Here is a 24,596-nt window from a genome sequence, read left to right on the forward strand (position 1 = left end):
AAAATTTCACTCTGGCCAAACAGCATTTACAAGGGGAATGGACAAGTAGCAGATAAATAAGTACCGTATTTGCTCGATTATAAGACAACCCTGATTATAAGACGACCCCCCAAAATCTGAATATTAAAAAAAAAAAGTGTTACCAGTAAATGTTAATTCATGTAAACTATGTGAACAATTGTTTGTTAATAAAAGCTACAATTGAGAAAAATATTTTGTTTTTTTTTCCTTTTTTTCAACCTGCCCCCCAGTTATGCACATCTTCCCCACAGGCTTGCCACTCTGCCCCTTATACCCCATATGAAAATGGGGTATAAGAAATGCCTTATACCCCATATATGCCGATGTGCCCCATGATATGCCTTTTAACCCTCTAAATGCCACTGTGCCCCATGATATGCCCCCTATGTGCCACTCTGCCTCCAGAAATGCCTTATACCCTTATATGCCACTCTGGCATTTAGGGGGTTAAAAGGCATATTATGGGGCAGAGTGGCATATAGGGAGGTATAAGGTATTTCAGGAGGTAGAGTGGCCGGTGCTTAGTCCTGGCAGCGTGTAGAGCTCTACGCGATTCGCATAGAGTGGAAGTTGTCTACGCGAATCGCGTAGAGCTCTACACGCTGCACGGAGTAAGCACCGGGGACTCAGACGCACCGGTAAGTTGGGGGGGGCATAACACAGGAGGATCTTAGGCCTGGTGCTTAGTCCGGGCAGCGTGTAGAGCTCTACACGCTGCCCGGACTAAGCACCAGGGACTCAGAAGCACCGGTAAGTTGGGGGGGATAACACAGGAGGATCCAGGTCCCCTGCATCGCTGCGGGGGATCTGGATCTTAGTCTCATAGTCAGACCTATTTGAGGTCTGATTATAAGACGACCCTGATTATAAGACGAGGGGTATTTTTCAGAGCATTTGCTCTGGAAAAAACCTTGTCTTATAATCTAGCAAATACGGTACACTGATGCCATTTTAACTTGTTTTTAGAGTTTAGCTGTTTAAGATAGCTGCCCATTAATGTTACCAGGCCAGCCAAAACTCTAATTTATGGATAACACAATTTATGGATAACACATAAACATCGGTGACGTAGCCATACATTTTACTAGGCTTGTGCACAGTGTGACTGTGTTTCAATTATTAAAATTGGGTAGTTTGAGTAGCTTAAGACAGTTGCCCATTTACACTACCAGCCAAACAATAATAAAAAAAAAAAAAAAAAAAAAACCCACACATTTGCACACATACCGACTCTAGCGCTATGCATTTGCACACATATACTGCTCCTTCCTCCCCCACTTGCCTCGTGGAGACCACCCACACTACTGCCTACCATCACCATCGTGAATCCAGCACCCTATGCTTTCCTGTGGGGAAGACGAGTGCTGTGAGGCACACAGCATGGTCACGTAATGTGCAGGGTCCTGCTACACCACGCCCTGCAGAGAAGCATAGGGTGCCAAAGTCAAGATGGTAGCCCTGCAAAACCCTTGCCCAAGGTTTGTCAAGCACGGTGATAAAATATCATAAAAAAATGGGAAGAGAAAACAAAAACACTTTTCCTCACTTTTATTTAAAAAATATTTTACTCATCTACAAAGGCTAATCCAAAAACCTGCTAAGTAGATTTTAAGATTGTTTAAAATGTTTTTTTTCGAGTTATAGGGCAATTAGTACAAATAGGTTTTTGTTATTTCATAGCCATTATTTTCAAATCTGGTAATCCTGTCCCCATGTCCTATTTTGACATCTTTGAAGCCAGCCAATTTAACTCACCCCCATCAAACCATATATTTTAGAAAATTGGACAACCCAAGGTACTTCAAATGCTGGCATTCTAACACTTTTTGCACTAATTCTACAACCAGTGTTTGTGGTAGTAATTTATTTTCTGTTTCTTTTCACACAAATGTTATTGCAAGACAGGGGGCTTTGTGATTTGCATAAACCTTTTTTTATCTCACCACCAACAGCAGTAAAAGAATATGAACATAAGAAAAAGTAACACCAATGAACATCAAACAAACCATATAACGTAAGGAACCCCACTCCTCCTCTTCTCTGCTGCTACTAACAACAAGGTTGTTTTGGTTATTATTCAGGAAGGATTCGGTTTTCTCGCTAATTGTTCCTTTTACTGTATTTTCCTTTTCTTTAGCCCTCTTTTCTCCTGTCTGCTTTCCCCAGGGGCTTCCTCATGCGGGGCCGCCATTACACCAGCGTGTCTGGTGAGCGGTCTTTTATGTCTCTTCCCTATTCTGTTTCCCCCTTAGTACTGATCGCTGGTCTCCACAATCATCAGCCTATCCCCAGTGCCCTTCCCTCACTCTTCTCAGCACTATCCGTGGGCTTCCCTCCCCGTGGTTTTCTCCCTGCGTATTGTTTCATAGCTGTTAAGACCCCAACTGCAGTACACGTTGGCTCCTTAGGGTCACAGGCTCTAATCCTATTGGGTTTGTTCATTTTATTTTAGATTATTTTTTTATTCTTAATTCACTTGTTCCTTCTAGTTCTTTTATTTCTTTATTTTTATTTTAAGTTTTATTAAAATTTATTGTATTCCCTATAATGTTGAATTTTCTGTTGTAAGATTTGAGAAAGTTTGTACCCTGTTTGATTGTCTGTCTACATGAATGAACTGCTGTGAATCATCCTGATCTGGCTTCACTAACATTTGGCCCTGTCCCCTCTGGGTGATTTTTATTCTAACCTCATGGGCCCTAGGAGTTATTTCCCACTAATACAAACCTCTACTGCCACCTTGTGGCTTTACTAGTTGTGCCTTGCACATTTAACAGTCTCTGCTTGGCATTGGTGCCATCAATTATATATTTTCTACTCATCCCTACAGTGTTAACTACTGTGAACAAAGTGGCTGGTGCAATATGGCAGAGGTTGCCCATTCAGCCTCTACAGCTGATTTTTCATCCTGGCTTTCTGCGGCCAGGGCGTCCTTTGACTAAGCTCTACAGCAGACACTGGCCTCATTTTCCCAGCCCTCCCAGGCTCCCCTGGATGCCCCTACTGGAGTACGATGCAGAGATGAGTCCACTCAGTCGGATCCCAATACTGAAGGCTCATTACATAAACACCCATGCAAGGATATATTGTTTGGCACCAGTAAAAGAAAATACCGTGCTGTATGACATCATACAAAGTCTTTCACTCCTATGGTTGTGTATCCCTATTTTTCATTTCATATCCTCCTTTGTGTGGCTCGTTGTATTCAGCAAAATCTCTCTGTTACTGCTGCTCATCCTTCTAGGGGTTCTCAGCAATTCCTTCTTGCGTTGCTCCATTTCAGCCAGTCTCTACTCTATTCGTTCGTTGTTGAGGCTGGCTGGGATTGATCCAGGATTTGGGGGCTCAATCAGTCAGGGGCGCGGCAGCCTCAGCAGCTGCTTCTCGGGCTCCTCTCTGCCAGGTGTCCTGAGGGCGGCAGACTGGTTTCAGGTGTCTGCCTTCCTCACCTTTTATTTTCGTCTGGTTTCGCATGCCACATTTTCTCTAGTGAAGCGTTAAAATATGCAAAATTATGAAGCCTCCTGTCTTGCAAGATTGTATTAGCCTTGGTGAATAAATAATCTAAATTTTAATAAAGAGAGGAGGCAAATAATTTCCCTCCCTTCCCAGGGTTCTGTTTTGCTTGTTCTATTCTGCTCTTCCCTCTCTCTGTATTGGATGTGATACCTTGATATTTCTGTATTCCTAGGTCACAGTTACTGTTATGGTTTTCTTTCTTTTTCAGTTTAACCGTGGATCACCGGGTTGCTTGCGTGTAGTTTTGGTCACGCTTCCTGGGTTCAAGACTGGACGTCATGTTTGTTCAGTTTTCAGGCTTCGATTGAAGGTCTTCATTCCTTTTGATTGCATCAAGAGTGGGGGTCCTTATGTCATATGGACTGTTCATTGGTTGTATTTTTTCTTATGTTTATGTGCTTTTGCTATTGGTAGTGGAGTAAAGAAGGTATTTGCCTCTTGTCTTTATTAAAATATAGATTATATATTCACCAAGAATAATATAGTCTCTAATTATACTTCAGGTGCAAATTTATAACTCCTGGTATGTGTCGCTTCAAAACACCCCAATATGTGTTCAGCAACATATCTTAACTACAGTAATACCACCCATGTGTTATTTGGGGGCTAAAAGGCCACATTTGGGAAGTGTGTATTTTTCAATTTAGAATTTTACCATCTGGTCATCCTGCCTCCATGTCCTATTTTGGAACCCGGCTGTCACCCGCTCCCGCAGATTCGCTGTCCCCCGTCGTCCTGTGTCTGTCTGTCCGGCTCCCGGCTCGCCGCTACACTTACCTCGTGGCGAGGTTAGGAGGAAGCGTCGGCCGGGTGCTCTGCATTGCGGTCGTGCTCCCCCTGCTGGACCCGCGCGTTACTGCAGCTAGTTTTAGCAGCAGCTGCCGCGTTTTGACAGGTAGGGGGCGCGTGCGACGTCAGCGTTGGGGGCGTGGTGGCTACCGGCGCCAAATTTAGAAATCCGGAAGCCCTGTTACCTGTACCCTGGTGTGGTCTTTTGCTGGTAACCTGTTCTGTAGCGTTCTATGGTGAATCTGACCTTTGGCTTGTCCTGACTACCCTCTGATCTGTGATTTGGCTGTGTTCGTGCACGTGTATGACCTGGATCGTCTGACTACCCGCTTTGGATTTTACCCACCTTCTGGCTGACTACCCGTCCTGTGTTTGACTCCTGGCTCGTCTGACTCTGCGTTTGGTTTTGCTCTCCGCCTCATTTAGCGAATTGTGCCCTGGCCAATTATCTCTGCTTTCCCTATTTTGTGTGGATCTCTCCAGCTATACTCAGAGACGATCTACCTCTCCATATCTACCTACTCCGGGGCCTCCTCACTGTTGGGCTCATCAAATACCTGGGGGTTGCTTCTCTGCGCTCTCCTCCAGGAGAAGAACTTCCGCGGTGAGTGCTCTGGCTTATGGTAGACGTGACACCGGCCAATTCAATTTACCCCATCAAACTATATATTTTTGAAAACTAGACACCCCAGAGTTTCTCAAATGCTAGTATTTTTTAAAAAAAATCAATGCACTAATTCTACCACCAGGCTTTGTCAAAGTTTGTGATTTTATTTTTATTATTTTAGGTTTCTGATATTGTATTTTTTATTTTAGTTTTTTTACAGTTCTTTTTATTTGTCACTGACAAACAGCACCCCCCCGCAAACACGCAGCAGTCAAATAATGTGACACGACTGCCTAGTTAGCTTATGGCGGTTGGAGATGACTCCTTTTCCATAATGAGGGGGACCCTTAAAGCAGCTGCTGAGGCCCTCTCTCCCAACTACTGCCTCCCCTATAGCACCAACGTCGTTAGACCTCTAATGCCCTACCTTTACCAGTCTTGTGTGTCATTGTTGAAGGACGACCTGTCCCAGGCAGCTGGACACACCATCAAACTAGGGCTGCAACATATGCAAATTTTTTGTTTATTTAAAATAAAAAACGTATAATTTACATTAAGATGTGTCATTAACACTTTTATTTCTATCACAATGGCATTTCTCTATTCACATTCTTATTTTACTGACATAATAATTAAAGCTATATTTTAAAAAAGGTACAAGAACCCAAAAAAGTTTTAATCCCAAAAAAGTTTTACTGATAAATATTTATTCATGTAAACTATTTTTTCATATTTAATAAAACCTATGAGAAAAAATGCCTCTTGCTGCTGGCACGTCTACTGGGATCTTAGGTGTCCAGCCCATTGGACAGAGTTGAATAGGCATTAATGGGGAATGTCCTAAAGCCAGTTAGGGCTTAAGCCTGAGCACTGCCACTTTGACCCTTACTTACCTACCCTACACAACACATGCATGACTTCTTGGAACAAAATAGGTCTTTCCAGACAACAGATTACATGTGGAGGTTGAGGAGCTGATCTATAGGCTGATAGAGGAGGTGAAAGGTCACATGCAAGCAATCATGGGAACCCCAGAGCAGGGTTTGATAAATTTGGTTTGGATCTAGGAGCAAGCTTTTTTTTTCTTCCCCAATTATATTTTTATTTCCCTGGCACAGTTTAACACGTTAACACCTTACGCTCAGAAACACTAACACCATACCGTAACACGCACACGTACTAAAATTTACACACATGCTAACACTTTGGGATGTGTGGGAGAATTGCATCATGGATGTGCAGCCGACAAATCTGCAGCAACTGCGTGATGCCATATGTCCATATCGACCAAAATCTCTGAGGAATGTTTCCAGCACCTTGTAGAAAGCATGACACAAAGAATGAAGGCAGTTCTGAAGGCAAAAGGGGGTGCAACCCGGTACTAGCAAGGTGCACCTAATAACGAGGCCAGTGAGTGTACATATATATATTTACTCACATTAACACAATGGACACATACACACTGAATCTGGCACTACAATACAGTAGACATACTGGCAATATAAATTTACACACACAATGACTCTAGTACTATACATAGAACACACATACACACCGACATTATGGTATACACATACACGGATTCCAGCACTATACATTTACACACACTACAGTATACATACACATACTGACTGGCACTATAGTAAGTGCCGTGCACTACGCGACCCCGCTGGGAGCCTTAGGGGGCCCACTGCACTACAACCCCACAGTTAAGCATATTGTGTCGAATTCATGATGGCAACTCTGCAAAACCCTGTGGTTTTTATGGCAACCTGATGCCCAGGGTTTGTCAAGCCCTGCCCCAGAGAACAGGCTAGCCACCCTCTGTGACTGTAAGGGCAAGTTGGCACTTGGAGGGACATGCTTGTCCGTATAGTGCATGAGATACAGCAGAAATGGGGCATGCTAAGCCAGTTGGTTAGGAGTGATCTGAGCATTATCAGCCCACTTACTAAACTCACAGCATTTGACCTGGAAGCACCCTGGACTTTCAGGTCAGTGCTGGTTTTTGTTGTTGTTGTTTTTTTTTTTAACGCTTTCAATGCTGATGTTCCATTGGACTGATATTTAGTCCCCACAAGCTTGTGGGGACAAGTTTTAACCTCTGCAATGACACAAATGTGTTATACACAATTGTGGAATTGAAGGGGTTAACGCTGCACTGTCGCTCTCAGGGAGCGATCAGGCAGCAGGGGGGTTTTGGGGCTGGTCTCCACACTCATGTGGAGACCGAAGAACCCTCTCCCCCTGTCCCTGAAGCTGCCTCTGGCAGCTGGGACGCAATTGCAGGGGGGAGTCTCTGATGACTGCTGTAGGCTTCCATGCCTACAGGAGTCATCACAGGGCTTGTGGGTGCTCGTTTTTGCTGTTGCTGGCCTGCCTGATCACCAGCAGCAGAGCCCCTTACAAAACGGGAAATAACCCCTAAATGCTGCAATCACGGCATTGAAGGGGTTAACGCTGCACTTTCACTCTCATGGAGCGATCAGGCAGCAGGGGGATGTTGTGTCAGGTCCCCACACTTGTGTGGGGACCCAATCAATGCTCAACCCCCTTTCCTCAAGCTGCCTGTGGCAGCTGAAAACGCGATTGCAGGTTTTCATGCAATCCCGGTTTCAGCCTACAGAATCACTCCGTGGGAGTGATCTCAGGCTCGGGGGCGGGCTCGGAGTGGCTGTGCTGTCTGCCCAGACTCCTGGGCAGACAGCAGCAGCACCCCCCGCGATCACAGACTGACAAACACCTAGGCGCCAGGACAAAATTCTGAGTCGCCATGGCGACCTGGCGCCTGGGATTTGTCGAGCCCTGTGCTAAGCTAAAGAGACAGGTAGAAGTTGGACATTCCCAGCAGCAGTGGCAGTAGTACTAGATCCAACAGAGCATCAGCCATTTGGTAAGGGGCCCTTGATATCTTATTGGGTACTAGTAACTCCCATACCCCCGAAAGCCAGACTAGCTCCTCTCATCTTGAGGAACTGCCACTACCTCTTTGTACTAACCCTTTAAGGTATTGGGACCAGAAAGCTGTTGTCCGGCCAGGTCTTTCTTTACTAGACTTTGGCAAAATCTGTGATTCGTATGAATCCCCGAAAACAGGGCCATATCCTCACGAATGGGGCTCATAAACATGTTAAGAAAAGAAAACAAAATACAATAGTGTAATAAGTCCAAATAATAAATATGAGTGATAGCAACGTGATGCACTCACAAAGGTAATATGTAAAAGTGGCCCATCAAATGAGAGAAGTTCTTCTGAATATCTGGAATGCAAATGAAGAAAACCACAAATGGTGCAGTATTAAGAAACTATATTTAATAAGAAGAGAGCTCATAAAACTCACAAAGAAGTTGGCATAACCGAAATGTTATGCAAAATCGCAGAATAAAAACGTCCAGCAGATCAAAGATATCCGAATACAGTAAAGGCTCGGTCTCAGCGCGTTTCGCCAAACCCCGTTGGCTTCTTCAGGAGAAAAGTAAATGTATTCCAGCAAGGTAAATGATCAGTAAGTCCGCATCGTCAAATCCTTCATTTTATAAGGAGTTCCGGGTAGTCACGTCGTCACGCCATAACGTGGCCATGTATGGGCGTCGTACCGTCAGGTAGTCCCATCGCCACGCCATAACGTGGCCGTGTATTGGCGCCGTATCGTCGCATCATCACGTAATCGCGTATTGACGCAATTACGTGTCCCATTCCTCCCGGGGACATTGCCAATAAAGTTCATCCAAGGGAACGCTAGAGCAAGTTCTGCGTTCTCCTTTTATTGCGGATTTTCGGATGCCTCAAACCAGATATACACGGACACAATACCAAAAAACAAAGACAAAATATAATCAATAAAAAATAAAAATGTAAAACCAAATAGATGATGTATGTGTATTCTTTAGGTGATAAGGTAAGTGGTAGATGTATGTGTGTGTAATGTAAATAAAAAACGAATACATAGTATATATATATTCTTAAAATAATGAGGTAAGTAATAGAGAGATGTAAATATATATGAATAAAAAGAGGAGAAGGAGTACCATAAAGGAAAATACCATGAGGGGAGAAACATAACAAAAGTGAGGTATAGAAGGAAAAAAAGGAAGGTCTAAAATTCAATGATGAATTGGATAAAAATAATATAAAAGTGTATGATGATACAATGAATATATATGTAATATATATAATAAAAAATATATATGTATGAAAATAAAAAATAGAGATAAATGTGATATAAAAATATCCTAGTACAATAAATATATATTTTAATTTATTAATAAAACAATGATAAAAATAAATTTTTAACATTTTCATAACTATTTTTTAATTTTAATTTATTTATTTTTATTGTTTATTTATTTTTATTGTTTTATTATTCTTTTCATCATATATATTTTTTTATCATATTATTTTTCATTATATTTTCCATTTTTTTATTTATTTCATTTTATTTTATTTTTATTTTATTTTGTAGTTAGGGTTAGAGTTAGGGTTAGGTATTAGGGTTAGGGTTAGTTTTAGAGTTAGGGTTAGGGTTAGTTTTTTCGGTTAGGGTTAGTGTTAGGGTTTAGGATTAGGGTTAGGGTTAATGATACGTTTAGTGTTAGGGTTAGGGGTAGGGTTAACGTTAGATTTTCTTGTTTAATTTATTTTTTTTTATTATTCATTTATTTTTATCATTGTTTTATTAATAAATTAAATTATATATATATTTATTGTACTAGGATATTTTTATATCACATTTATCTCTATTTTTTATTTTCATACATATATATTTTTTATTATATATATTACATATATATTCATTGTATCATCATACACTTTTATATTATATTTTTATCCAATTCATCATTGATTTTTAGACCTTCCTTTTTTTCCTTCTATACCTCACTTTTGTTATGTTTCTCCCCTCATGGTATTTTCCTTTATGGTACTCCTTCTCCTCTTTTTATTCATATATATTTACATCTCTCTATTACTTACCTCATTATTTTAAGAATATATATATACTATGTATTCGTTTTTTATTTACATTACACACACATACATCTACCACTTACCTTATCACCTAAAGAATACACATACATCATCTATTTGGTTTTACATTTTTATTGATTATATTTTGTCTTTGTTTTTTGGTATTGTGTCCGTGTATATCTGGTTTTAGGCATCCGAAAATCCGCAATAAAAGGAGAACGCAGAACTTGCTCTAGCGTTCCCTTGGATGAACTTTATTGGCAATGTCCCCGGGAGGAATGGAGGTCCGTGCGGAGACGTAATCGCGTCAATACGCGATTACGTGATGATGCGACGATACGGCGCCAATACACGGCCACGTTATGACGTGGCGACGGGACTACCTGGCGGTACGACGCCCATACATGGCCACGTTATGGCGTGACGACGTGACTACCCGGAACTCCTTATAAAATGAAGGATTTGACGATGCGGACTTACTGATCATTTACCTTGCTGGAATACATTTACTTTTCTCCTGAAGAAGCCAACGGAGTTTGGTGAAACGCGTTGAGACTGAGCCTTTACTGTATTCGGATATCTTTGATCTGCTGGACGTTTTTATTCTGCGATTTTGCATAACATTTCGGTTATGCCAACTTCTTTGTGAGTTTTATGAGCTCTCTTCTTATTAAATGTAGTTTCTTAATACTGCACCATTTGTGGTTTTCTTCATTTGCATTCCAGATATTCAGAAGAACTTCTCTCATTTGATGGGCCACTTTTACATATTACCTTTGTGAGTGCATCACGTTGCTATCACTCATATTTATTATTTGGACTTATTACACTATTGTATTTTGTTTTCTTTTCTTCACATGTTTATGCGCCCCATTCTTTGATATATTTGCTGTTGTACACTTTATGAGGAGTGTTGTTCTTTGGGAGCTGCAAACCTTATTAGGGTATTTACATTTACTTTTATATTTATCACGTGGAGGTGTTTTTTTCTGTTACATTACCATATCCTCACGAAGCTGAAGAAAAAGCAAAAATCTCTGAAATTTCATCTGAAATTTGCAGGCTCTTTCATTGACACTTATACTGCTTCAAGGGGCTACATGTGCCCCTCATCTGCTAGGGTCTGCCTGTCCAGGTCCAGTGCTCTGCTACTACTGCTGCTCCCCTTTTACAGTCCTTACTCTGGGCAATCAATTATTTTAATTTGTGTAACACTGGGGAAATTCGGTCCCGTCCAAGGGGCTGCATGTGCCTATTATTTACATAACTGGAAACTTTTGGGCTCTGGCTGCCCGATGTCGGCGGGCAGTCACAATCACAATTAGGCTTGCAGTGCACAAGCCTAATAAATACACTTAAGTAATTGTAACCCAGAGAAGCTACATATATAGCTTCTCTGGGTTACAATTAAATATATATATATCATGTAGTCATGTAGACAAATGTGGCAGAATGAACATAGCACGACTTGTGTGTCAGCTGACAAAAAACACAGGCTTAACAAAATGTGAGACATAAATTAATGGAAATAAATAATCAAACCAATTAAACAATACAAATCATCAGAACTGGATGCTCTTATTAGCATGTATATAAAGCACATTACCAATAGACATCGCATAGGTTTATTGCGCTTTAAACTGCAAATATATGAGGAAATCTGACAGATCAACTGTAAGATTACAGATCTATAAGAAAACAGAATATCATCTCACTGCCATTATCTACAGGGCCAATAAACTGAAATTACTTTGTAAACAGAAATACAATTACATACATAAGGAAGGCACAAATTAGACATAAATTGGAACTCACAGCTGATTACTGGGCTTCTAAAGCAACCTTTAGTAGGTCAACCTTTAACTCAGTCTACCCCCAACCTTTTACGCTTGTGGTAACTAGCCCTCCCTTTGTGTGCAGTATTGGGGAAGAAAGGGGGCAAGCTCAACAGGAACACTCCCAGGTACGTAAAGTGATTGGATATTCATGGTTTGGCAAAATTTACTTACTCTGAAGGCCATAGGATAAAATTGAAAAGAGCTAAATGTGCCACTTGCACCACCTGCAATTAAGTGCATTAGAAGGTATAGTATAATGTGTAGAGAGACTTTTATGTTAAAAATATCCCAACATACTGCTATCCCAATGAGCAAATGCATAGAGTATGTATACCCTCAAGCAACTGAATAGAAAATATACTCACACTGTGAGTAAGTATACAAGAACTTTAATACATTCAACGCCACCCAAGTGACAGTAAACAGAAAAATGTCTGCTATTTAAACTTAAGTTCCATCTGTCTACTATGCTTATTAATTTTGTCCATTTCCCATTGCAAATGAATTATTTTTCTCTACATCATTTATTTTCAGTCAATACAAAATTATTCTAGGCCATACATCTCATTTATTATTCCATCTACACCAATAGCTTATTACCGTTTAATACCAGGACTCATGAAATATGGTACCATTCTTGGCTAGAACCATCTCAGTCCAGAAATCAAAAATCTATCCTAGAGTAACTCTCTCATTTGACCTGCAAAAAAATCCTCTATTTTACCACTTTGTTTTTTCCTAAACAGACTTAACCTAGCTTCTTCTTAAGATTTAATCATCAACTATATAGTTTATTCCTTCTCCTGCAAGTACCCACTAGAGTAAACTACACAGTTACACGGTACACCCTCACCCTTTTATGCTCTGATACAGGTAAAACGAAAGAGACTATCAATGATAACTGGATGTTGTATATGTATACCATGCTTCACACGCAGTATGATACTATTGTCAGTGAAATATGTATTTTTTATGATTCTACGATACCCACATCAGCCATCTAAGACTACCTTTATAATCTACCTTACTGTACATTTCCTTACCTATCATCTTTTCAAAACCTTTATATGATCCCAAAAGATTTTTTTCATAACTGACATAACACCTCATATTTTCCAACAATGAATACAATTCCATAAGCCCCCCCCATGAAACCAAATCACCTAAACCCTTAACGCCCGCCCCAATAAAGCTGGTCCGTATATACGCAAGCACGTCTGTTCCATAACCACTCCCACAACCAGCTCTCCGAATCTGCCTTGGTAATGAAACGAAGCTGACACCACCCATTGCCGCTCCAATTGCTTCTCCCATAATATTAATCATTATCTGTTGACAGACAATGCATTCACGTATCTGTTACTCTAACAACCACATTGTGTGTTATTTCACATCCTCTCATCCTTTTCTGCCATCAGTAAAGATTTAGAACCCAAATTCCTTAGAACCTTAATTTCATCTATTCCACAGTCCCTACAGCATCTCTTTCTCAAATATGTGTCCCTCCATAATGTGGTACATCTTACCTCTGTGCATAGCAGACTAGCAGGAAGGTTGCCAGCGTAGAGAGAATTGTTCCAATCCAGCTTTCTCTTCCCAGACTCAACATCTCCACCTGGACCATGGAGGAAGGGGAGGGGGGGGGTTTATAAAGGGGTGGGGGTGGGGAGGTATTAAAATTCCTGCACCCCTGTTAACAAAAAAAATGAAAGATCCAAATATTAAATGATAAAGGTAGATTCTTTCTTGGTGATGAAATAATACAAAACGATATTTCCCTCATAGAAAATGAAAACAAATCATGTAACGAGTCCAAATATAAATCCCGTTTTTCTTTGTTACATCAATCCAGAAAAAAAAGATGGTCCAAAATTCAAATCCACAGGAGAAAGGTTGGTGTTTTTGTTCTTCGCCTTATAGAGTATGGTGCGTTTTCTTGGTCAGTCATCCATCTGTAGGGTTTTCATGGCTTCTGAAAGGTAAGGTGAGGGTAGACGGGGGCTTGATTGGGTAAAAATTGGAACCGTTCACAGCTCCACCTTGCTACCCCTTTTTTGTAGCAGGAACAGACCAGGGTCGATGTGGTGTCCGTGCGCCCCCCTCCTCCCCTGGTTTCTCTTCTCTGTAGGAGGGCGATAAAAAAGAGAAATGATGAAAATTGTACAATAGTGGAGAAGGGCAAGCTTTAGCAAGAGGAGGAGGAGGGATACTCCATTATATCTGCGGCAGCGGGATCTGAGTGCTGCACATTGCGAAGATGGGAGGGGGAGGGAAATCGAAGGTGGGAGGTGGTGAGAGAACCAAACGAGGTATTGGAGACGAGATAGAAGGAGAGGGCTCGCTAAAAAACAGAGAGCGGGAGGGTAGGTAGAAAACAGGAAGAGGAGGGGGTCAGAATATCTTGTGAAATGTAATTATTACGTCATTTGTGACAAATATTAACTCTTGCTCTAGGATACTCTCCTCTGTCCGTAGAGTCTGTTTATGGACGTTGGATTAGCGATGTAACGTATGGATAAAGGAGTAGGAAGAAGTCATGTTGAGAGGAGAGCTGCCCTAGGTACTGAACTGGTTTGTAAAGAGGTGGTTGGGAGACTTCCAGAATAACAATGGCGTAAATCTCCAATTAATATATAAATTGTTACTAACACTCATTAGCAGCAAACAAAATACACAAGGATGTTCAATACATAAGAATAATCTCATTTAATCTCATGTATGGATATTCAAGACAAGAGGACTGAGTCAGCAAAACATGTAATTCGTGGACATTTTCATTATAGCTGATTTTATAATAGATTATAAGATCTTAATTGTTTAAAACTGTGTACTCTTCTTATCAGTTTAGGACCTACAGTGTGTCAATAATAGCAAAATACTTAATGCATCAGTTTCATGTACCCACACCATTTTATATGTCACAATCTTTCCATAGCCTTGGATGAATTACCTGTTGCAGTTATGCATCAATATGTATGGATTCTGTTCATCTTGTAACCGAAAACAGGCTACACTGGATTTTAATAATAAAGAATAGATGTGGTGCAGATGTGGAAGTCAATAATATTTTCTTGCTGATTGCTTTTTTTAACACCTTATACCAAAATTGCTCTTTATTACTTTAGGCTATAACATACAGCAGTATATATTGTGGGCTGAAACAACCCCCTCTCCCTCATTTACCAAGGAGAACAAATGATAAGATGCCTTAACGCTCTCCAGTGTCAGATGATTGAAGTACTCCTGACAACATTATCATCAAAGAATGACCAGGTTGTCTTTCCTTACTGCATGGTTAATGTGACATGAAATTTTGCGTCAAACTACAGCTTGCCCTTTCATAGATTCAGCCCACTATGTTTTTATTGGGCTTTTTGCATATGCCATTTTGCAACAGCATTTACAAAATCTACAGTGTGTTCCAGTGTTCCTTTCTACCTGTGTCGCTGTGACAAATTGCTAGGGGAGTATTGGTTTTTATTCCAGTGATTCCCTGTCTCTGTTCTCAGGAAACGGGAAACACTGTATAAAATCCAGTTCTGTGAGCAATACTTTATGGTTGAAATGATGGCTTCATCCTATCCTCTATATCAGGGGCAGGGAACCTTTTTTTAGCCATTTGGATATGTATAACATCATTTGTGGACCATACAAAATTATCAACTTAAAAATTAGCCCAACATTGTATATTTACCCCACAGACAGCAACTTTAGTATTGATTTATGTGATGCCCCCATGAATTTATGCCACATTGCTCCCTACACCCTTGTGTATTGCCCCCGACACCCTTGTGTATTGCCCCCAGCCAGCCCCCCTTGCATCATGTCAGCCCTGGCACCCAGATTACACCCACAGGACCTGCCTAGCACCCAGACTTGCCATCTTTGCCCCCAGTCTCCCTGTGCCATCCCTGCCTCAACTGGCCTCCTTGTGCCAGTCTTGTGTTCAGTCATTCAAAAATATTAATTCACTCATCCACAGATACTCATTCACATATACTCATTCACAAATATTCCCTCATTAAGATACTCATTCAATTACTCAATCACACATACACATTCATACACCCTCCTCCATCCCATTACTTGAACTGCAGATCTCTTGGTGCCACTCGCAGACTTCCGCAGAAGCCGTTGCTTTCCTCTGTAGTGCTCGCACTCTGTGCGAACAACTTCTCCTTTACTGCCCAGGGGAAACAGGAACGGAGCAGGGTCATGTGACGTGACATAAATTGACGTGACTCGGCTGAGTTTCTGCTTTCCCTTGGCAGTACAAGAGACGTGCAAGCAATGCACAATTGCAACCCCTGCGACCACGGTTGCTGCCCCTTTTGCCCCGGGGGCCAGACCAAATGACTTTGGCCCGTGGGCCAGACTTTCCCATGCCTGCTCTACATGATTTGCTGTAATAGGTGGTATATGATGAATTTATACAAATTGGCTGCTTAGAATCTATGTTTATATGAAGCACCATTAGAACTATTAAAGTATGGTACAAATCTACAACAATATACAAAAATCTATTAACAATTATCTGTACCCTGTTTTTGTGGTAGAATTCACAATCTACGTTAGAAATGGCAACAATCCTCATGAATTATTTTGAGTATAATAATGGATGACGCTTTATCTATGGGAAAACAGGGGAAAAAAGGTAATATATTTATAACACTTTCTAACTATTGTTTTGGCATCTCTATTATTTATCACATATATATATATTTTTTTTATACACTATTTTATACATATACTATGTATATAAACAGAGCAGTTAGACAAAATATTTATGCTTTAGCTGTTCTAGATGTATTTCTTAAATAATTTGATGCAACTGTACTTTTTGTTTGGTTTGTGCAGAATTATGTTTTTTGCAACTGTGTAGCATGTGTTGAAACAAAAACTTTATATAGTTCTGCCTGTTTCACATAGCTTCTCTTTATACTCTGCAGTCACAGCGTTCTCTTTAGCCCCATCTAATAGTCTACAAACCTACTGTGAGAATAACAGATAACATGCCATGGATCTCCTGTATTTCTATATTCTCAATTCATTTATTTATACATTACTGTTGCTTACACATTTCCCTTCAAATATCCCTGCTGTTATTTTTAATATTTCTCTATTTAATCGGTTTATTATTTCCATTAACCGATATCCCTTCAACACACTTCTACACCAATGCTTATGGAACTCCCATGCATCAGCACGAAGACCTTCTCCCACTGTGATTTAGATAACGTCATATGAAAGGCTTGTTCCCACTTACCCACATATGTGGCCGGTGGGTCATCCTCAGCATGAATGAGAGATTTATACAAGATTTATACAAGAGATGCCATGGGACGGCAAGTTATCCCTGGTGTGCAATGCCTCAAAAGGAGTATCTTCTTCCGGATGAGATTGTGTTTTTGTGGAATGGATACAATATAATTCTTCAACTGCAGGTATTGAAGAGTCTAAAGTGCGGTTGATGCAATGTCATGAAAAAGTTCTGATATAGATTTGATCTTGAGTTCGTCCATGTAGGACTGTAACAACAGGGAATCGGCAGGCACCGAAAGTAAGAAAGCCCCGGGTGAAGGGTAAGACATAAGTCGATGTTTGAGATACGTGTTGTGCAAAATCATAAAATTAGCTAAAATAAATGGATTCCCTCCCAGGCAAGAGTCTGTATCGGGGCAGATTCCAGTCTGCTCTTTGCTTAAGCTCCTGTTTCCTTTATAAGGTGTGTCCCACCTGTTTGTTCTGTTTGTCTCAGTCTGCAGTCTAAAGGTTTGTCCTTCTCGGTTCTGTGTTTGGATTCAATGTTAAGTTTATCAGTACTTTCGTATGCAGGGCTTAGCGTTAGGACCCACCGTCATTGGAGTACTTTGGCGTAGTGGTGGGCTAAGCATACTATGGCCATATGATGTGACGGAATCTCCAATTGTTATCTCATAGTTCTAGGCTAGTTCCTGTATTCATGTTTGTCTGGCTCTTATGTACCTTTGCCCTTCTTCCCTGAATAATCTGAGGATTTTGGTTCCTATCTCCTCTCCCCATGTCCCAGTTAAGATGTCCTATCCTTGCTTAAAGGAGAAGCGTCCGAGGATTCTGGCTCCTCACGCCTTCCCCTGTGTTCCTTGCCTTGTTCCCTGTCCTTTGTTGTGCCCTGTATCATGTATGTCTTGTCTGGTTATGTTCCTTGCTTGGTGTCCCTGTCCCTTCCTTGCTCTGTACTCCTTGCTTGCTATGTTTCCGTTATATAATCTGCTTAGCTTCCCTACTCTCAGCCTGCAGCATACTGCACATGATTCCAGTGCTATGTTTCCTGCCTGCTCCAGGGTGCCTGCAGGATATTTCCAAGTTCTGCTCTGTTCTGCCATCATCCGCTTCTATGTCTGGGCGCTGGTATGTGGCTGCACAACCCTAGATGCCCACCGGGAGAGTGCTGTCGCCCTGCACCAGGCCCTGTCCAACTCCGCTACTGCACCGTAACTCCTGCACACAATCTTTGGGCGCTCTGGGTCTTTACAGTATGTATGGACCCAGTTCCTGGCATCACAAGGTTAATCTTCAAATTAGAAAGCTGGCCATACCGTTGAAACTCCCTAAGGAGCACTGGAAGTGACACATGAGGTCATCCGCAAAGGCCAACGTTTTATGATGTATACTACCCCCATCACTCCCATGATGTCTGGCTTTGCCCTGACAGCCTCCAAGAAAGGCTCCAGAGAGAGAGAGAACGAAAAGCATGGGAGACAAAGGGCATACCTGCCTGGTGCCATTGGTAATGGGGAAGCAGTCCGAAAGCGTGCCATTAATCCGAACCCTAGCCGAGGGGTGAAAGTGCAGGGCGGTCACCTACCCCATCACATGTGGACCAAAAAAACCTCAAGCGTAAACGACCAGTCAGGTCGATCAAACACTTTTTCCGCGTGAGTCGAGAGCAGAAAAGAAAAGTCTAATCGCCTGATCAAGTGTATAATATGGACCGCACGTATGGTCCCATCCCTGCACTCCCGCCCCGGCATGAACCCTGACTGATCCGAGTGGACCAGATCTGGAAAAAAACGACTTATGCGCATGGCAAGAATTGCTGAAACTGCTGAATTCCTTGGTATATTACTTTTTCTTTTCTGCACCTAACATAACGCACCTTGGACCACGCATTTATGCGCCTCCCAAACGGTAGGTAGGGGTATTTCCGGTGACATATTGTTTGACAAATAATCTTGGAGAGTCGCAACAGTGGACTCAAAAAACATGAGCCTCAGATATCAAGGACTCCTTCAGCCGCCATGTACACTGTGTAGGTCGGGTCAGGGGGGACTTAAGCGTCATTGTCAGGGGAGCATGGTCAGACCACGTTATGGAACCATATTTGGCCCCATCAGGGACAAGAAGTCATAGTGTGAGAAATAGGCAGTCTATATGAGAGTACCGCTTGTGTGGAATGGCGACAAAGCTAAAGTCCCTATCTGTCGGATGCTAGGAAGTCAGTTCTACATCAGTGGGTTTAGACATCACCTCCGACCTTAGCCCTCCTGAAAACTAAGATTATGTTTATTATGAAAATGGATTATGAAATGAAAGCTAATTTAGAAAAAAATGCGACAAGAAGTTTTTCTGACAATGGCAAAGGTTTATAGATGACACCTAATTTAATTAGGGATACCTTTAAATTAACCTACTGGTACTGCTTTAGAGTACTGCAGCACCAGCCCCCAATTCTACTTACAAGTGGGAACAATTGAGATTCACCCATCAATTTACCACTACACCAAGGACTGTAGAGACAAAATGGGGGCATTGACTCTTCAACAGACTTTTTAATGTTCTATTTTCTTGCAACTATTGTATAAAGAGATGGATGCTGAGACATTTCACTGTTCATATACTTTATTGTTCGATTGTTTTATTTAATTACGTTTATTAAAAACTGTGTCACAATGGTGGAAATAGAGATAGTTGGCTCAGGGTGGCCTATCAATGTACCAAAAAGCGCATGTTGTCTGCATGCAGAGAAGTACCTAGGATTCCACACTCTGAGGGAGGGCTTCTTGGAAATCATTCAGGCCCTAGAGCTCCATGGGAAATGAAAACACAATGGGGGAAAGTATTCAAAAACTGAGGGTTTTTTTGTTCAGACGATTGGTATTCTACCTGTGATTAATAGACCATGGCTTTAGACACTTGCCTGTGGAAAATTCTGGAAAGTCCCCACAAAGGCTATAAAAACTAGACTTGTGCATTCATATTCGGGCAAACAGGAAAACGAACACGAAGGGTGCGTTTTCGTTCTTCAGCCTGAATACCGAACGTATGAACATGGCGGCGGCAAAATGTATATGAAGATGAAGACACACAACACGAAGAATCTCCGTCTTCGTCTTTGTTTACTAATCTCCCTGGTCCCTTCCCCATCTAGCCTACCTTATCTACGCAGAATTGCAGGGGTTAACAGAAGCGGAAATCCGTAGGGCCATCCGAACGCCTGCAGGGGCCTCCTCTGGCATCAACCAATTGGTGGCCCCTGCAGGCGACCAATAGGCTCACTCGCATAGCCCTTTCTCCTGACGGCACAACTTGGCCAGGGGAGACCATGGTCTCTCAGCTCCAGGAGTTAAAGGCCCGTACAAGCGACTCTATTGGTCGTTCGTACAGACCTATAACTCTTGGAGCGGGGAGACCAGTGGCCAAGTTGCGGCACCAGGATTTTAAAAGTCTGTACGAGCGACTCTATTGGTCACCAGCAGGGGGCTCGTCTGCCATCAACCAATGAAGTCAAACAAATACGAAAAACATGTGTAGAAAACCAATATACCATAAAAAATATGTACTAATCAATCAAGATAATTGTGCAAACAATACTACCCCTCTATTGTCTTTTACAGCAGCCTCCCGAAGACAACACTCTCCAAATGTTGCAAATTGTAAATTCAAACACCACTTGGGGGCGCTCATGTAAAATAAAAAGGGGAAAAAACAAGAATTGCTGAAACTGCTGAATTTCTTGGTATATTACTTTTTCTGGAAAATTCTGGAAAGTCCCCACAAAGGCTATAAAAACTAGACTTGTGCATTCATATTCGGGCAAACAGGAAAACGAACACGAAGGGTGCGTTTTCATTCTTCAGCCTGAATACCGAACGTATGAACATGGCGGCGGCAAAATGTATATGAAGATGAAGACACACAACACGAAGAATCTCCGTCTTCGTCTTTGTTTACTAATCTCCCTGGTCCCTTCCCCATCTAGCCTACCTTATCTACGCAGAATTGCAGGGGTTAAAAGAAGCGGAAATCCGTAGGGCCATGCGAACGCCTGCAGGGGCCTACTCTGGCATCAACCAATTGGTGGCCCCTGCTGCTGATATATATAAATATATCTATAAATATTAGACCCTGCTGTCGATAGCAGGTATAGATCAACACATTTTCACACAAACCCAGCTTTGCATGTATAGATCAACTGAAATTCACTTGTGATCTCAGCACTGAAGGTATATATCAAATAAACAGAATCAGACATACAAATCCTGTATTTGCAGGTATACAATAATAAAATATGAAACGTAGCATTGCAGGTATAGATCAAATAAATACATGGAAACAGCATTGCAGGTATTAATCAACTGAACAAGACATACAAACCCTGTATTTGCGGGTATACATAAATAATGTATGGAAACATAGCATAGCAGATACGGATCTACAGACTAACACAAAAACCCAGCTTTGCAGGTATAGATCAATTGGAATTCACATAAAAACACAGCATAAAAGATAAAAGGTATATTTAAAACTCCCTAAATTACAGGCATAGATCACAGGTTGCACACCCCAAAGTTAGCCCTGGCGCCCACACTGCCCACATACAACCAGGCCAGCACCCAGATAACACACATAAGATTTGCCATCTTTGTCCCCAAATAGCCCAGCACAAGTCAACTTTGTCCCCAAACAGCCTGGCCTGTGCCATCTTTGTCCCTTATACACCCTGCCTGTGCCATCTTGGTCCCCAAGGCTCAAACATCCTGCTAGTCCCATCTTTGCCCTCCCACAATTATACATCTTTGATAAACACAAACACATTAACTCATGCTCTTCCTCATTCAGACAATTCATCCATGCATTAACTCTGCTCTCCCTTATTCAGACAATTCATCCACACATTAACGCATGATCTCCCTCATTCAGACAATTCATCTACACATTAACTCATGCTCTCCCTCATTCAGACAATTCATCCACACATTAACTCATGCTCTCCCTCATTCAGACAATTCATCCACATATTAACTCATGCTCTCCCTCATTCAGACAATTCATCCACATATTAACTCATGCTCTCTCTCATTCAGACAACTCATCTACATATTAACTCATGCTCTCCCTCATTCAGACAACCCATCCACATATTAACTCATGCTCTCCCTCATTCAGACAATTCATCCACGCATTAACTCATGCTCTCCCTCATTCAGACAATTCATCCACATATTAACTCATGACCTCCCTCATTCAGACAATTCATCCACATATTAACTCATGCTCTCCTTCATTCAGACAATTCATCCACATATTAACTTATACTCTCCCACATTCAGACAACTCATGCTCTCCCTCATTCAGACAATTCACCCACATATTAACTCATGCTCTCCCTCATTCAGACAATTCATCCACATATTAACTCATACTCTCACTCATTCACACAATGCATCCACACATTAATTCATACTCACTCATTCACACTTTATTTCAATATTCTTACTACCCTCTTTCTCACTATGTACCCCCTCTCCCTCCCTCATCACATTCTACCCCCCTCTCTCTTATCACTTTCTACCCCTTCTCCCTCCTTATCACCTTCTACCACTTCTCCCTCCCTTATCTCTTTCTACCCCTTCTCCCTCCCTTATCACTTTCTACCCCTTCTCCCTCCTTTACCACTTTCTACCCCTTCTGCCTCCCTACTCACTATCTACCCCCTCCCCCTTTGTAGTTCACTTAGCTTTAAGTCCTGCGGCCGGAGAACGAGCCTTCCGTCTTCCTGCTCTGCCGCGGCGCGCGCTGCTTCAGTGCTGAGCGCCGAATATAACGTCATATTCCGGCGCTCAGCATGAAACGCCGGCACCGCGATGGAGGTAGAGGCCTCGTGGAGGAGAAAAAAAACTTAAAAGTCCCATTGCGGGGCTATCTGTTGGGTGGTTCCAAATTCAGCGGGGGGCAACAGGGGGGGCAAGAAAAACTTTATTTTTAACAAATGTTGCCAATTTTGTGACCCTGCAGTCTTAGTGTGGGGTATGGGCCAATTCACTTCCATAGCGGGTCTTCGCACCCCAATCGGTGCCCCAGATATGGAACTTGTCTGGCTTCATATTCAGTCCTGCCTCCCTAATCCTGTCCTAAACTACCCCCAAGTGGCATAGGTGTTCCTGCCTAAACTGCTACAAGCCAAATGTGATGAAAGCCTACTTCAGCACATCCTCAGTGTCAAGGAGAATCTGTCAATAACCCTTACATAGGTTGACGGTGGTGAGGGAGTTCCCTGGGCAATGCGGTGTAGCAACTTTTCCACTCTGGGCATAGGGTAGGGATAAGTCACAGCCCTGTTGTTAAGTCACCAGTAGTGAACACAGAACCTGGTAGTGCCGACCTTCTTGGGTACAAGGACCACAGGGGATGATTTTATCACCCCAGGGTCCAACATCTCCTGGATCCTCTTACGTATTCCTTCCTGAACTGCATCAGCGATTCGATACGCCAACTGCTTCAAGGGGGCTTGTCTATGCATATCGACACAATGCACCGCTTTGGACATATAACGAGGAAGAGAACATGGCCTGGTATCCGCATAGCACCTGCTGAACCTGTTCTCGAGACTCCACAATGGTACAGGGAGCTGTACAGAGGTTTAATCCCGCACAATTTCCACAATTACTGGGTCAGTTCGGCCGTAAACTGGGCACCTGGTTGGATAGGATTTTGTTGGGAAAACCCATACGGGAAAATATTCAAAGCAGAGCCTCCATTACCATCTCTGTCTGTATGTTGCCCAGGGCCATAGCTTCCGTGTTGCTATGCCGTGTTGCATAGTCCACCACTGTCAGGATGTATTTCTAGAGAGGCTAGGCTTAGCCAGGGGCCATATGATGTCTACTGCAATCTGGCTAAAAGACTCGTCCTGTTGTATTTCCCTCCCAAGTCTTCTGGAGAGTCCCAAGTTAGGATAGGCAGGGTCTGGTCATTGTAATGGTGTATCGGTCTTACCTAGGTCCTATTTGAATGTAGCGGAAGGGGCGTTCTGAGCCTGGGAGCATGATGTAACGGCAAGGGGTTCATCCTCCAGGACTGTAGCGAAAGTCTCTCATGAGGCCAACTTTCAGGTGCCGGCTCCACAGTCCAGGTGCCCGCGGGCTGTCGGAATCTTAAACACATGCCCACCGGCGACGCTTTTGCAGCCATGGATCGTCCATTGTGTCTGGTTGTTAGAGTGGCCTCTAAGTCCTTTAACCCTTGGGTAGCATGCTGGTGGTTTTCTCTAGCTGCTGCTTGAGCCAAGTCCGCCTCATGCGCTAATCACACACATTCTAAGAATCCTTCCTCAGATCCCGTCTGTTTGACTAATTTACCGCCCTATCTCTCTGCTTCCTTTTACCTCTAAGGTGCCTGAACGGATTGTGTACAATCACCTTACTAACTTCCTCTCCTCTAATTCCCTCCTTGACCCTCTACAGTCTGGTTTCAAACCCCTTCACTCTACTGAAACAGCTCTAACAAAAGTCTCCAATGACTTTCTCTCTGCCAAAGCAAAAGGTCACTTCTCTATTCTAATACTACTGGATCTCTCTGCTGCTTTTGATACTGT

General features: G+C 42.2%; 1 protein-coding gene across 1 annotated transcript in view; it reads right to left on the bottom strand.

Moving 5' to 3' along the window:
- Positions 1-13,383, bottom strand: part of LOC128503634 (gamma-aminobutyric acid receptor subunit beta-4-like) — a 215,170-nt gene extending 201,787 nt beyond the window's left edge. The window contains exon 1 of the mRNA XM_053473786.1: positions 13,267-13,383. Coding sequence (XP_053329761.1) covers positions 13,267-13,364 — 98 coding nt within the window. The 5' untranslated portion in view covers positions 13,365-13,383. The remainder of the gene's footprint in view (positions 1-13,266) is intronic.
- Between the last annotated feature and the right edge of the window lie 11,213 nt (positions 13,384-24,596).

The sequence above is a fragment of the Spea bombifrons genome, chromosome 8, assembly GCF_027358695.1.
Source record: "Spea bombifrons isolate aSpeBom1 chromosome 8, aSpeBom1.2.pri, whole genome shotgun sequence".
NCBI lineage: Eukaryota > Metazoa > Chordata > Amphibia > Anura > Pelobatidae > Spea > Spea bombifrons.